Source organism: Engraulis encrasicolus, chromosome 2 (assembly GCF_034702125.1).
Source record: "Engraulis encrasicolus isolate BLACKSEA-1 chromosome 2, IST_EnEncr_1.0, whole genome shotgun sequence".
In the NCBI taxonomy this organism is placed as follows: Eukaryota; Metazoa; Chordata; class Actinopteri; order Clupeiformes; family Engraulidae; genus Engraulis; species Engraulis encrasicolus.
Window position 1 is genome coordinate 25,182,060 of NC_085858.1, and position 15,000 is coordinate 25,197,059.

The window sequence follows — 15,000 nt, forward strand, 5'->3', positions numbered from 1 at the left end:
TTGTCTGGGAATGTCCAGGTTCCCTCTCTCAGTGTGCACTTTCCAGTAAGCCGCCCGTCATGTGCTGCGCAAAGCTGACTGACCTTCACAGCCCTGTGTGAGATGGGGCTTGTCCTGATTAGAGTAGCACACCGGAACGAACACGCACGCACGCACACGCACACACACACACACACACACACACACACACACACACACACACACACACACACACACACACACACACACACACACACACACACACACACACACACACACACACACACACACACACACACACACACACACACACACACACACACACGCACACACACACCTCTGACCATTACTGAGAGGTAATAAAGTGATACTTTCTTTTGGGTAGGGTGCACACATCCAAAAACACTTCTTGCAGGTGGCAGACAGGTGAAGGTAGGTCTCAGGTCTGCATTTTTAAATAATAATGTTTATTTTTTGGAGCTTATTGGCAGTGTGCAGACCTGCCTTCTTCAACTAGGAGATAAAATGGAAGTGGCCCATTGTTACTCACAAAGATGTCAAAGAAAGACGACTTGAAGTTGTAATTGACGACTTCCTCCTCAAGACTTTCCTTGATGCTCGTCTTGATCTGAAGAAGAAGAAGAAGAAGACAAAAAAACAGCTTGTAAAGGTGAGCTCGTGCATGCGTGCGTGCGTGCCCTGGCTTGCTGAACTTGGCCTCACATCATACATTTACATTCATAGAATAAGAGGAACTAACTCAGTGTTCATGAAAGCCTTTTGCAATCATTAACATTTGGCCTCTGTAGAAAAAGATAATCTGGTTTCTGCAAGCAGGGAATTGCCTAAAATGCAACACACAAGAGCAGACTCAAGTGGAAGTTTGCTCTTGTACTGTTTTAGCTGTACTGTTAGATGCCATATTTGACAAGAAGGAAAACCAGAACTGAAAATCACAGTGCCAAACAACACAAATGAGATGTGAAATGCAAATGGAGCGGGGACGCGAGGGAAATGGTTCTACAGAAGAAGCAAAGAAGTGGAAAAGTGTGAATACTAAAGTCCAGTAATGAAATGGTGTGTTTGGCCTTTCTGCAGAAGTCACCATCAGTCAGATCATGGTAAAGCAAATCATTGAACAGCCTGCGTTGGTTTCTTGAGCACACAGGGTAGACAAATACAACTTGTGGAATATCTGACCATGTAATACTTTGTAGACAGAGGGCATGAAGTCACATGTGCACCAGTTTCACTCATGCTTCCTGCTATTACCTCAGCAGAAATGATTCTACATCCAGCTAGCTTTTCAACACTATATCTTAAAACCAAGAGACATTCGGATACATTTTGGATGCATTTCAAAATATTGGACAAACTAAACCCAACTTGATTTTGCCTCTTTACGTCTCCAACTTGTTATTCTTAAACTGGAACGTACAAATCACAGTGCCACAACCAGTCAAAAGAGTTAAGCTGTCGGCAACAGGACTTCTTCTTGGAGGTCTGGATTTGGACTTGGACCTGGAGAATTGAACTTCTTTTAGTTGCCTGCAACTAAACTGTTTTGACGACCTGGACTAAATGAGAATCTTTTCAGCTCTACACAGCGCCACATGCGTTGCCATAGTAACTCACATTCAGCTCGATGATCCAGAGCAGGGAGATGAAGAGCAGGTCGAAGGTCACGAAGAGGCAGAAGGTGCGCCGCACGTCGGAGACGGCTTTCTTCTCAGCGGGGGGCAGGTAGTAGGACGACGGGTGGGTGAGCGAGGCCTGCGAGTAGGAGGCGTTCAGGGAGGCGATGGCAGGGAGGCTCCCCACAAACTCGCCGCTTTCCACTCCGCCCGGCATGCCTGCTCTGCTGACAGGGGGACACACGCGACTGGCTGTGGAGGGAGGGCAAAAAAAATAGAGAACTGCTTCAGTTTCAGGGTCGGCAGAAAAATTGTGGAAGTGGCTCATAAAAAGACATGAAGTCTTGCTGTGACAGTGAAAGCTATTCATAAGGCTCTGCCTCTAAACTGTCAAGCACATCACATCATATCGTCATGCAAGACCATGCAAAATGTAGACCCACTGGGAATGTGGTTGAATGTCAAACTTAAAGAACTAATAAAGGCTACTGAGAGTGCAGTTTATTAACATAATGCCACACTCTGAAGAATCAAATACTCCACAACTTTGGCAACAACAGATGATCTTGTCTGCGGGAATAAAACTGGAAATTGAAATTGTGCTTTAAGCTTGGCGGTGAACATAGTGAAATAAGCGTTTAACACCCAACTATTGTTTTATATTTTAGAGGCCTTGTTTCCATAAACCTAGGTCAACACCCTATCTACTGTAAACAAAAAGTGCTCACAGAGACCCGTCACTTAACAACAGCTGTCTGCATCTCTGGAATATTGCTCACAAAATACAAGTCTGGTACAACAATCCATGTGCATTGTCATCAAGGGTTGTTCCCCATATATTTCACTGGTTTGGAAGAGTTTGCCGTTAAGCCCACCGATATTCTGCCAGCAAGCCAGCTAAATCTGGCAAAAAATGAAGGGACATTTAAATCATTTTCTAAGAGTACATAGACACAGATATACGAGTAGGCCTAGCCCTTTTATGTCGGGATGTGATAACACTTCACATACACGCATGGAGTAACAATATTGTTATGAAGTTGCTGTTGTCGACTTGCCGAGTTTTCGTGAAGCAATGGCCACTTACCCGTTCATGCAAATGCTAGTTGGCTGAAAGGGCAAATTTGACCCACCCTTAGGTATCATTCGCACTAAAAACACAACAATATGTCTCGTCATTTGAGTGTGTATGATCGATAATATCGAAAACAACGTCGCGACCACTTAAACTGTTATCCAAACTCACCTGATTACTTGTGAAGCATCGCGATCAGCTGCTTACTTTCTTCCGGGAATGTCGCATTCAACCGGATATGAGATACTGTCACTTCCGTGAGAACCCTGCTACAAATTATTTAAATATTCCACATATCCTCATTGAAAACAATGGACAATTCATTACGATCATTGTCTACTGATCGTATATTCATTAACGGTAAATAATAAATTCTGTATCATTTAAAATTAAACGCCCATTCTCTCTCTCACGTTACACACACACACACACACACACACACACACACACACACACACACACACACACACACACACACACACACACACACACACACACACACACACACACACACACACACACACACACACACACACACACACACAGAGAGAACAGGGTTTAAACCCTTTCTGTGAATACAAGCACCTTCGGCCTAGGTTGGAAGGGACACTTATGCTACTGTAAAATAGGGAAGCCAACAGGGGGGTGACAAAGGGGTTTCTTGTCCCGGGCCCAGGGAGAGAGGGGGCTCAGTATTGGATCCTGATTAGGCTACTAGGGCTGTGACGATATTGAATCGAATCATGATTAATCGTGATACGCAGTCATAGTTTATATGTATATTTGTATTGCTTAATGTTGGCAAAAGTGAAAAAGTGAAAATGAGCAAAGTAGGCCTAAATATAACAATGCATCACAATAATACATGTATCTCAATGCATTGTGATGGTATCGCATCGTGGCATGTGTATTGTGTGCATCGAATCTGGAACCCCTTGCCAATACTCACCCCTACTAATTACATTGCATGTGGTCTATACCTATTGGGTTTGGGGCCCTTTCAGATGTGTTTGCCCTGCACGCACGCACGCACGCACGCACGCACGCACGCACGCACGCACGCACGCACGCACGCACGCACGCACGCACGCACGCACGCACGCACGCACGCACGCACACACACACACACACACGTAATGGGATCAATGACAGAACTAACTATCCCACACATTATCCAGCATGGTCAAAAATAATTGGTTCAAAATCCTGAGACATGAAATATTGGACACATTAGCCAGACTTGATAAACTAGAGTCTAGACAAACTCTACTAGCGGCAGAAAATATTCAGGCCTGGAGAGTTGGTCCAGTAATTGCACTGTTGTTGCTCAGACACAAGAGGACAGCAAACCTTAACGCAGTAGTCCATTTTTTGTCACCTGTTAAATTCGCTCTGATTGGTTATAGCGTTGGCTGAGGCAGTGTGAACAACAGCACCCAAAGCCCTCAGCTTTCCTAATGTGCAGTGCCAGACTAAACTTTTTAAAGTCTGGCTTACCAGTCTATCTTGCAGAGTAGTAGTACTCCTGCCTCAAGTCCGTTTTTCTATGGACTTGGACTTGCTATTAGTTGGATTCAAACTTGTCTTGGACTCAGTCATTTGTCTTGCCAAATTACACTTTTGGGCTCATCCGCATCGGATTTAATTTTTGTTTTGAAGACTGACCATAATAGATTCCAAAGTGGAGCCTGAATCCAATAACATCCAAGTTTGTCTCAACATGCATGGCATATATGCCTCATACCTTCAAACATTTACATCAATGACATGCATCTTTTTCATTGTTTAACACTGACCGACATGTGACTCAGACTTGACTCGGGGTCTAATCTTTTTGGAGTCGGTCCTGTCTCATACTCAACCTATTTTGAGTCAGACTTGACTAGTCTGGTTTTGACACCCCAAAGGTGGACTTAACTACAGCCCTGCTATCTTGACACATATGTGCGCACACGCACACACACGCACGCACGCACGCACACACACACACACAATTTCATCTTCACAAAGAACACAAAGTCCTCGATCATTTCAGTGAATATTATATATTTTTACTCTGTTTCTACAATTTTACAAGTCTCAGAACTGAGTTCAATACGCATAGATTAAAACAAACAGGAATGAGTCCAAAACAAAAGCTCCAATAAACAAGGGATTTTAAAAGGTTATACATTTTTCCCAGCGCCACGGACAGGCACTGGTAGGGAGGAGAGAGACAGCCTAGTATGAAGAAGGGAGGCAAACGACCCTCAAAAGGTGGGCTACCTGCAAAGCCCAGAAACCTCACAACAAGCAAAGGTCCCTTATCATTAAAAAAAAGAACAGCAAAAAATTTTAGTCGTTAGCTAGGTCAATATAAATAGACACACCTGGTCGGTCAGTCACAACAGAAAGGAGTTGAGAAAACTGTCTGCATATTGACTTTATAACATAATTTAAGTGACCTAGTTAGATGATCTTTACATTCAATCTTATATGTCTATGATAGACAATTTTAGAGAGAGAGAGAGAGAGAGAGAGAGAGAGAGAGAGAGAGAGAGAGAGAGAGAGAGAGAGAGAGAGAGAGAGAGAGAGAGAGAGATGATTTTGATGATTTAACAGGCAATTTGACTGCTCAAGTCATCATTACTGCTGAATGACAAATGTCACAATTAAAAAAGAACTAAACAGATAGAATACGAGAAGGGATTAATCTATTTTTCAAAGCTATATACAAAAGTGAAGAAGAGAACCTGTTCAAACGTAGTGTGTCAAAAAGGGCATGTGGATGAATGTGTACCCCCCTTTCTACCACAAGGTGGCAGTAGCATACCATAATCTCCAGAGCCGTATATAGCTCTGATAATCTCCAGCGTCAGATCCTGATGTTCTCAGGAGTGCCTGATTGTTGTCTGCCTCTCAGGTCATATAGCATAACATACTTAGGTGTTCAAAGGCCACCTGATCACAAGTATTGGAACTGGGTGCAAATAGATCCTTATAGATGTAATGGTGTCACACACTACAGAGGATTATTGTGCGAACAGGAACTTCAATCAGTAGAACATCTCTGCAGACACTTATTCAAACAGATGCGCTAACATACAGTGTGTGTGTGTGTGTGTGTGTGTGTGTGTGTGTGTGTGTGTGTGTGTGTGTGTGTGTGTGTGTGTGTGTGTGTGTGTGTGTGTGTGTGTGTGTGTGTGTGTGTGTGTGTGTGTGTGTGTTTGTGTATTTTAGAAGGGCATATTTATGAGATGAAAACAGTGGACATTTTCCAGAAGATAAATGTCAAAACTAGAGACAGAGTAGGTTTTGACATGATGCCCAAGGCTTGGGGCGCTGCTTTGGGATGGTCTTGGTGTTGTTAGAACAATTCTATAAGGGCCCAAATATAAAGGGAACTAATGCTATTCAAAACAATTTATATAAAATATGAATCCATTTTGTCATAAAAAAGGGAGGGGGGAGGGGGACCGCTTTTCTTTTTCAGGGACCACAATTTTTAACATGGCATCCAATGCCTTGTCTGAGACAGACCACTGATATAGGGAGCTGTGGGAACAGAATAATGAGCACACATTTAACAGTATGGTCACAATCTGTCTCGACGGTGTGAGTCTGCTGCATTCACGTGACTGCAAAAGACAGTTGGTGGCTCCCCAATATATTGCGCTTAGAGGTTACCTTAGACATACACTGTATTATGACCATAATGTACTGACAAGCATCACCTACGAACATAATGACCATTTTGGCTCCTTTTCAACATCCCATTTGTCACAGTTGTCATGTTTTTCAGTTATTCTCATTAACACATGAAACTCTCCCTTCCTTTGCTTGCTTGCATTTAAAGACTAAGCACATGCAGTATATACATACACAACTGAGTCAGTCTCCCTCTCCCTCTCTCTATCTCTCTCTCTCTCTCGCTCTCTCTGTCACACACACACACCTTCCCTTCGTGTCCATTTTATTTTGAAGTGGGCTCGTCTATATAGTATACATATGCAAATTCCTCGAGTCCCCCTATGCCTATTTCTCTCTTTCTTTCTCTCTCTCTCTCTCTCTCTCTCCGCTACTCCTTTGCAATCACTCCTTCTTCGGACTCCCCTCCTCTTTCGTTTGCTCCTTCTTCACCTCCGCCTCCTCCTCCTCCTCTTCCTCATTCACTTCTTCCACGCCGCTCTGGGCCACAGCGTCCGCTCTGCTCATCTCTGATTTGGTGTCTGTGTTTCCAACCTGTTCCTGTTGGTCTGGGGCAAGAGGAAAGGACGTCACAAACAAGGGATGTGATGTCACATTTTCTTAACAGTTAGCGAGGAGATGGATTGACAATCTTTGGGCCAGGCCAAATCTGGCAACACTGTACTTTGCAAAAGGATGGTCGATAATATTTGTCATTTGTTCACATTATGTAGACCTTGTAGACGCATATATGGATATTCTTAAATACAGATAATATTTTATCCATTTATACTTCATGTCCTGTTTACACAGTAGTCGATGAAGGAAATCTCAATTGTTACATTACAATTGTGGCAAAGAGGTCGGAGTTTTGAAAAGCATGCAGCTTATTTGTGCTTTCCTTGTTAATACATCTGTTTGGGGTGTGATTTTAGAAATGTCTGAGCTCAACCTTGTTGGAAAATAGGCTAGATTCTGAGGTCCTGAAATATAATGCATTGTCTTACAGCAAGTTGTTCAGGTATTCATTTGTGTTTGCAGGAAATTCTACAATATTTGGTTATGATTAAAAACATTAAAATAAATGTGTTCTGTTGATGGGCACTCAAACCACTGAGTAGGCCCAATGACCCCATGTGACAATCATGAGATGAAGATGTTGAGTAATTGCCCATTCCTTTTAGGAGAGCCTACAGAACTCATCAAACATTGTTGTGAGACAAGCTGAAAGCTGTCATGTGATGTTTGATTAACTGATTGCTTATTTTCTGAATAAGTCTGAAGTCCATACCAAACTCCTTGAAGTATCATTATTTCTAGGACACAGGATACAGTGATGTCACTCAGAAGCGAAACTATTTGACTTAATCCTTTTTAGGAGGCCAGGAGTAGGTGACAATGGGCAAACGACTAACATTGGATTTCAATCTTTTCAGAGCCAAGGACCCTCAAATATGTCAAAAGAATGTGCTGTTGTATGTGTATTGCTTGATTAAAGTTAAAGAACTCAGGAAGTCCACAGATGAGGTCATGGAGACCAAGAGTGATGAAATCAAGGCCCACCCGGAAATGAAGACAGCAGCTTACAATCGACACAGATTAGGCATATTCTGGGTTAACTAACAAATCACGTAATTGCTTACACATAACCACACCCATACACCCACAAACCATAAATACCAACAGATAGGGGATATTCAGTAGGTCCTAATTTTTGTTATCGGTCAGGGCGAGAGAAGGTTAGGATCTCCGGAACGTTCCGTAATGCTTTCCCTGTCATTGTCATTTTTATGTAGTAGACTCTGCAGTTCTGGAAAGCTGTAGTGTTTACTGTGTATGGGCCATTGCTGGTATTCTGGATATTACCAGTGGTGGTCATTTTTGTTATTTGATCATTTTAGAAAATAAATAGATTAATTTGGCTTTTGGAGTTTTTGATTCCTTTGACTCGGATTTTGAACATGCAAGAAGTGTATAGACCAAGACGGTAAACTTCAACAAACTCCATTAACGCATAAATGACAAGGTCCACATAGATGAAAAACAAAATGCACAAAATTATCCATATACCGGTATACAACATATTCAAGGTCAAAATCCATCAATAACGATCCATATTTATTTCCACGAACAACAAGAACACCACAACGATAGATAAATAAACACAGATGAGGGGAAATGGATAAAAGGGTTCTGGACAGCACATCAAGGTCAGGGAGCAAATCCACTCACACTCGCACTTCTCATGCAAACACTCTGAGCTGTTGAAGTCCCTCTGAAAAACAAAATCATGGTGTGTGTGTGTGTGTGTGTGTGTGTGTGTGTGTGTGTGTGTGTGTGTGTGTGTGTGTGTGTGTGTGTGTGTGTGTGTGTGTGTGTGTGTGTGTGTGTGTGTGTGTGTGTGTGTGTGTGTGTGTGTGTGTGTGTGTGTGTGTGTGTGTGTGTGTGTGTGTGTGTGTGTGTGTGTGTGTGTGTGTGTGTGTGTGTGTGTGTGTGCGCGCGCTCAAGCGTATGTGTATATGTGTGTGTGTGTGTGTGTGTGTGTGTGTGTGTGTGTGTGTGTGTGTGTGTGTGTGTGTGTGTGTGTGTGTGTGTGTGTGTGTGTGCATGTCTGTGAGTGCGCGTGTGTGTGTGTTCTTAGTTAGAGCTTACAGTAGTATGGATGAAAGCCTTATGCCAGAACAGGATGTTTGTGACTGTATGAATAGTGGGTAAGTTTGGAATACGTAAACTCATACAGACAGACCCTTCAGTCTTTCAGGTTTGACGTACTAGTTCCTAATGTGCGTCAGAACAAGCATGCTTGTGTGTGTACCGTCTGATTGAGTGTGTGTGTGTGTGTGTGTGTGTGTGTGTGTGTGTGTGTGTGTGTGTGTGTGTGTGTGTGTGTGTGTGTGTGTGTGTGTGTGTGTGTGTGTGTGTGTGTGTGTGTGTGTGTGTGTGTGTGTGTGTGCGCATGCTTGGCAGGGTGGAGCTTGGTGTGACGTACTAGTTCCTCATTTATGTCAAAACAAGTATGCTTGTATGTGTGTGTGCAGTCCCAGTGCGTAATTTGCATCAGAACAATTCGCAGTATGTACGTATGTTTACACACACACACACACACGCATGTGTCTGTGTGTGTGTGACAGAAAAAGGTAGTTACAACCAGGTGCATTAGTGTTGCTGGTGGCTGATCGTCGTCAGGTGTGTGTGTGTGTGTGTGTGTGTGTGTGTGTGTGTGTGTGTGTGTGTGTGTGTGTGTGTGTGTGTGTGTGTATGTGTATGTGTGTGTGTGTGTGTGTGTGTGTGTGTGTGTGTGTGTGTGTGTGTGTGTGTGTGTGTGTGTGTGTGTGTGGTCCTCCTCAGGCTGGTGAGGAGAGCACAGCTGGTGCTGTGCTGCGTAGGTGACTAACCCTGCCAGACAAGGACACAGAGAGGAGAGAACGCCCATTGACAAGCTATATAGCAGGGCCCAGCTAGCCTTGTAAACATGACCAGCCCAGAGAGAGACAGAGAGAGAGAGAGAGAGAGAGAGAGAGAGAGAGAGAGAGAGAGAGAGAGAGAGAGAGAGAGAGAGAGAGAGAGAGAGAAGAGAGAGAGAGAGAGAGAGAGAGAGAGAGAGAGAGAGAGAGAGAGAGAGAGAGAGCCCACTCCCCACTGTTAGATTGTCTGTGTGTGTGTGTGTGTGTGTGTGTGTTTATATGTAGTGTGTGTGTGCGCGTGCGTATGTGTGCCTATGTGTATCTGCGTGTGATACCATGTATGCACGTGTGTCTATGAGAGTGTACGTCCGTGTTTACCACTGCTGAGGCCTTCCTCCTCATCCTCATCTTCGTCCTCATGTCCAGGGTAGTCTTCATTATCCTCCTCCATGTGCGGATACACACCTAGCTTCTGCATCTGAGCCTCAGCCATCTGCTGCACGGCTACACATACACGCGCGCAAACACAAATGTGCACGTGCACGTGCACACACACACACACACACACACACACACACACACAAACACGCACGCGCGCAAACACGCACACACCCACAACCACACACACGGGAACACCACACACACATACACATACAGAGGGAAAGCACACATTGGGACACGTACAAAAGGTAAAAAGGGGACAGTTGTGTTTTTGTCTGTCTTGTCTCTTGCGGTGCTGCTTCATAAGGGCTTCACCGCCTGTGGCTATGGATGCCTGAGATGCACAGAACGTCAGGCAAGTGGCCACACGCACACACCCAGGCAGGCAGGCCAGCTGACAGACAGACAGACAGACAGACAGACAGACAGACAGGCAGACTGACTGATAAGCTGTCAAGGAGCAAGATAGACAGACAAACAGGCAGACAGACAGACAGACAGACATACAGACAGATATACAGACATACAGACAGACAGACAGACAGACAGACAGGAAATCAGACAGATGGTGAGACAGACAGACACAGACAGATAAAAAGGAAAACAGACAGGCACACAGACAGACAGACCAACAGACAGACAGACAGATGGGCAGACAGGAAAATAGACAGACAGGGAGATGGATTGAGAGACAGACAGAAATGCCCCAGATATAGTTAGAAAGACAGACCAGCAGAGGAACCGGAAGAAGAAAAAAACAGTGTGCTCGTAAGAGACTATTTTGGCATTGTGTTGTGTTGTGATAGGACATAGCTATTGTGCACTGTGCTGTGACGAGTTCTCACAGGAAGAATTATGAGTGCATCATGAATATTAGGAATTTTCAGATTTCAATGGTGAACACACAGTTAGTCAGTCAGTCAGTGAGTCAGTTAATCTTTTGTGAATACACTGTATATCCGAAGAGAGCCCGATCTCACGCCTTTCGTAAAGTCTTCACGAAAAAAATAGAGTAATTTTCGTGGTGCATTCATGTTATTGCCCGCCTTTCGTAAAGTCTTCACGAAAATAATGGATTAATTTTCACGCAGCCTATTCACTTGAATTGCCCCACTGCTGCCACCAGGTGGTTATCCAAATGTCTGCAGGGGCGGGGAGGGGGTGCTGACAGAACACTGCTGATACACTCGGGACTCACTAATTCGACGCCCTTTCGGTACTTACGCCTTATGTCCCCTAAACCTAAACCTAAACCTAACCCTAACCTTAACCCTACTTAACCCTAAACCTAACCCTAACCCTAACCTTAACCCTACTTAACCCTAAACCTAACCCTAACCCTAACCTTAACCCTAACCTTAACCCTAACCTTGACCCTAAACCTAACCCTAAATTGCTTGTTTGAAATGTTTGATTACCATGTGACGGTAGGCTACCGAAAGGGAATCAAACTAGTGGGTCGCTAGGCAACAGTCGGGCAATTCAAGTGAATAGGTAGCGTGAAAATTAATCTATTATTTTCGTGAAGACTTTACGAAAGGCGGGCAATAACGTGAATGCACCACGAAAATGACTCATTACTTATTTTTTTTGTGAATACTTCACGAAATGAGTGAGATACGGTTGGAGCCGAGCATGGAGTTCAATAACACTTCAAAAGTGCTAAACCTCAATGGACGCCATTGCTGTTGGGTTGTACTGAATGTAGCACTTCTGCACAGTGTCCTATTAGATGGTGCAGTTGTTTAAGGCCGAGCTAGACAGTTAAGCGCTAGCTAGCCGGTACATTTCCATCGTAGTTGCACACTGTGTGGTGAAGGATGTAGCATCCGTGCATTGTGGTATAGTGGGAGTAGCGGGCGTGTTATTTGTGTCTTGAAATGTCCATGTGGGCTTTTGTGTATTTGTGTATTCATGTAAGCTACTGGATACCTGAATTTCCCCCTGGGGATCAATAAAGTTACTCTACTCTACTCTACTCTACTCTACTCTACTCTACTCTACTCTACTCGTACTGTATTGTGATTGTGCAATATGTTGTGACGTGCGTAGAGTAGCAGTGTTGCACTATGTGGTGACGTGTGACGTGTATAGCAGGTGTACTCTCTGACCGTGTTGTGACAGGTACGGCAGTTCTACACTATGCCGTTGTGACGTGCATAGAGTTGAAAGCTCAAGCACTCTGTTGCTCTTAATCCTGTCTCCATGAATAAGCCATTGATTGTGACTTAACTTTCTCATTGTAAATCTGTCATCCATTCCCTTATCTGCCTCTCTCTCTCTCTCTCTCTCTCTCTCTCTCTCTCTCTCTCTCTCTCTCTCTCTCTCTCTCTCTCTCTCTCTCTCTCTCTCTCTCTCTCTCTCTCTCTCTCTCTCTCTCTCCATGTTTAAGATAATACAAGACTCAGGCACTGTTGTAATATTTACATCAGCCATTCACTTTGTGGTGCTGGATGTATCGTATTGTGCTATAGTGTACACTGTGTAGTCATATTCTGTGTTGTGACCAGTGGTGTAGTCTACTTTTTTATGGTGGGTATACTGTATATTTGATAATTTTTTGAAATGGGTATACTGTATATATTTGTGCTATTCAAAATAATGGATCAATCAATTTTAAGTGGGTATACTGAAATCCCTGAAATTTAGAAGTGGGTATACTCCGTATACCCGTGTTCTAGTACATAGACTACACCACTGGTTGTGACGTGTGTAGCAGTTGTCCTCTGTGTTGTGACGGCAGTGGGAGTGGTGCACTACTGCTGTGTTGCTGTGACGTGCGTACAGTGAAAGCTCAAGCACTCTCTTGGTCTTTATCTCATTTCCACGAATAAGCCATTGATTGTGACAACATTTTCTATCCCTCTCGTTCCATCCTTATATCTCTTAATCTGAATGGAGTCCTTTCTCAATGCAGCCCACTGTCATCACAAAAACATTTGCATTGCTGGAGCACAACATTTCAATCGCTGTCTTGAAACCACTCTCTAGCTCACACTCGTCGGCACGTACAGTACGCTCCCTGCCTCTGTCTCATTCTCTGTCTCGTACTTGCTCTTGGATGGATGGATGGATGGATGGATGGATGGATGGATGGATGGATGGATGGATGGATGGATGGATGGATGGATGGATGGATGGATGGATGGATGGATGGATGGATGGATGGATGGGTAGGCAGATTAATAAATCTATGAATGAATGAAGACATGCATGCATGAATGAATGAATGAATGAATGAATGAATGAATGAATGAATGAATGAATGAATGAATGAATGAATGAATGAATGACTCTCTAGGTCGTCCTTAGACGAGCCTTCCATCGTTGCTTCCAATCATCCCGATTCAATTCACTGGTACTCTGGGTTCCTGCGTCCTTCTTGAGTATGTCCACATAAGTTAGTGTGGGACGTCCTCTTGACCGGCACCCATGCAACGGTTCCCACAGCACCAGTTTGCTGGCTGGCAGTTCTTGGTGCCTTTGGCAGTGTCCTGCAAGTCTCATTCTCCTTACACCAATTTTCTCGCTCACCCTTGGTATTCCCTTGCACAGAATTTTGTTGGTTACATGTGCACTATCGCTGATGTTAAGCACTGCACGCAGCATCCTGGTGTAGCACCCATCAAGGGATTTCTATAGAGTTTGCTTCAGGGTCCAGCATTCACTGTCATAGAGGAGAACAGACTCTACTGTTGCGTAGAGGAAGCTAAGCTTGATTTGACGGGGGAGAGTGGAGTTCCAAATACACTGGCCATGCCATTCAGGGCCCTCCATGCAAGTGCCTTTCTCACTTTAAGATCTTGTTCAGTTGAGTTAACCCATGAGCCAGGTATTTGAAGTCACTGACTTCTTTCAGCACAGTGCCTCCTGCTGTACTCAGAATGAATGAATGAATGAATGAATGAATGAATGAATGAATGAATGAATGAATGAATGAATGAATGAATGAATTGCAATGCATTACATTTCTACTGTAAGCAAAGAAAATGCTTAATCAGTCATGATGAGGCACTACAAGTAGTCAGATACTGAGCAACAATTTATTGGCTGTTTTCTGTATCAGTCTGTATCAGTCTTGCAATGTTTTGAAGTGCTTTTATCTAATTTAACATTCATTTGCTCCCGAAATATCCATGGAAGTAATTGAAACTTTAAAAAATTGCCGGATCGATTCTGGATCGTCCATGCCCCGCATTGGATTGCATCGCCGAATCAATCATTGTTGACACCACTAGTATGTACAGTGTATGATCTCATGAGTAAATAAATAACTATAAACACTATGAATAACTATTTAGTTGTTTTGTTTACCGTATGCAGAAATGTATTCAAAAAGTTATCACAAAGAGTGACTGCATTGATTTAAACCTGCCCTCCGCAAAGACATTGAAAGTTCTGCTATCAGGACGTTATCTACTATCTACAAAATAATGAATGACCACTGAAGGATAAATGCAGCAGCATTGGATGTTTTGACGGATAGTGTGTGTGTGTGTGTGTGTGTGTGTGTGTGTGTGTGTGTGTGTGTGTGTGTGTGTGTGTGTGTGTGTGTGTGTGTGTGTGTGTGTGTGTGTGTGTGTGTGTGTGTGTGTGTGTGTGTGTGTGTGTGTGTGTGTGTGTGTGCACAGCTGTATGCTCTACTTTGTAATCCTGGATGATCCTGGGCCACACAGATTTACACCCACCACAGCTGTCACAACTTCTAATCTCTCTCTCTCTCTCTCTCTCTCTCTCTCTCTCTCTCTCTCTCTCTCTCATTCTTCCACCTCACCCTTTGCCTTCCTTTCTCTCACAGATA

At 43.7% G+C, this 15,000-nt stretch overlaps 2 protein-coding genes across 3 annotated transcripts in view; both read right to left on the bottom strand.

The window, feature by feature from the left end:
• stard3 (StAR related lipid transfer domain containing 3) overlaps positions 1–2,914 on the bottom strand; it is a 14,502-nt gene extending 11,588 nt beyond the window's left edge. Inside the window, exons 1-4 of one of the 2 annotated variants that reach the window (XM_063214531.1) lie at positions 2,860–2,914; positions 2,701–2,764; positions 1,615–1,865; positions 530–607 (exon numbers count right to left, since the gene is read on the bottom strand). In XM_063214531.1, coding sequence (XP_063070601.1) covers positions 530–607; positions 1,615–1,830 — 294 coding nt within the window. In that variant the 5' untranslated portion in view covers positions 1,831–1,865; positions 2,701–2,764; positions 2,860–2,914. The remainder of the gene's footprint in view (positions 1–529; positions 608–1,614; positions 1,866–2,700; positions 2,765–2,859) is intronic. The other variant, XM_063214523.1, reaches the window with a different exon arrangement.
• Positions 2,915–5,861: 2,947 nt separating this feature from the next.
• ppp1r1b (protein phosphatase 1, regulatory (inhibitor) subunit 1B) overlaps positions 5,862–15,000 on the bottom strand; it is a 40,719-nt gene continuing 31,580 nt past the window's right edge. The window contains exons 4-5 of the mRNA XM_063184794.1: positions 10,137–10,262; positions 5,862–6,923 (exon numbers count right to left, since the gene is read on the bottom strand). Of these exons, the coding sequence (XP_063040864.1) occupies positions 6,760–6,923; positions 10,137–10,262 (290 nt within the window). The 3' untranslated portion in view covers positions 5,862–6,759. The remainder of the gene's footprint in view (positions 6,924–10,136; positions 10,263–15,000) is intronic.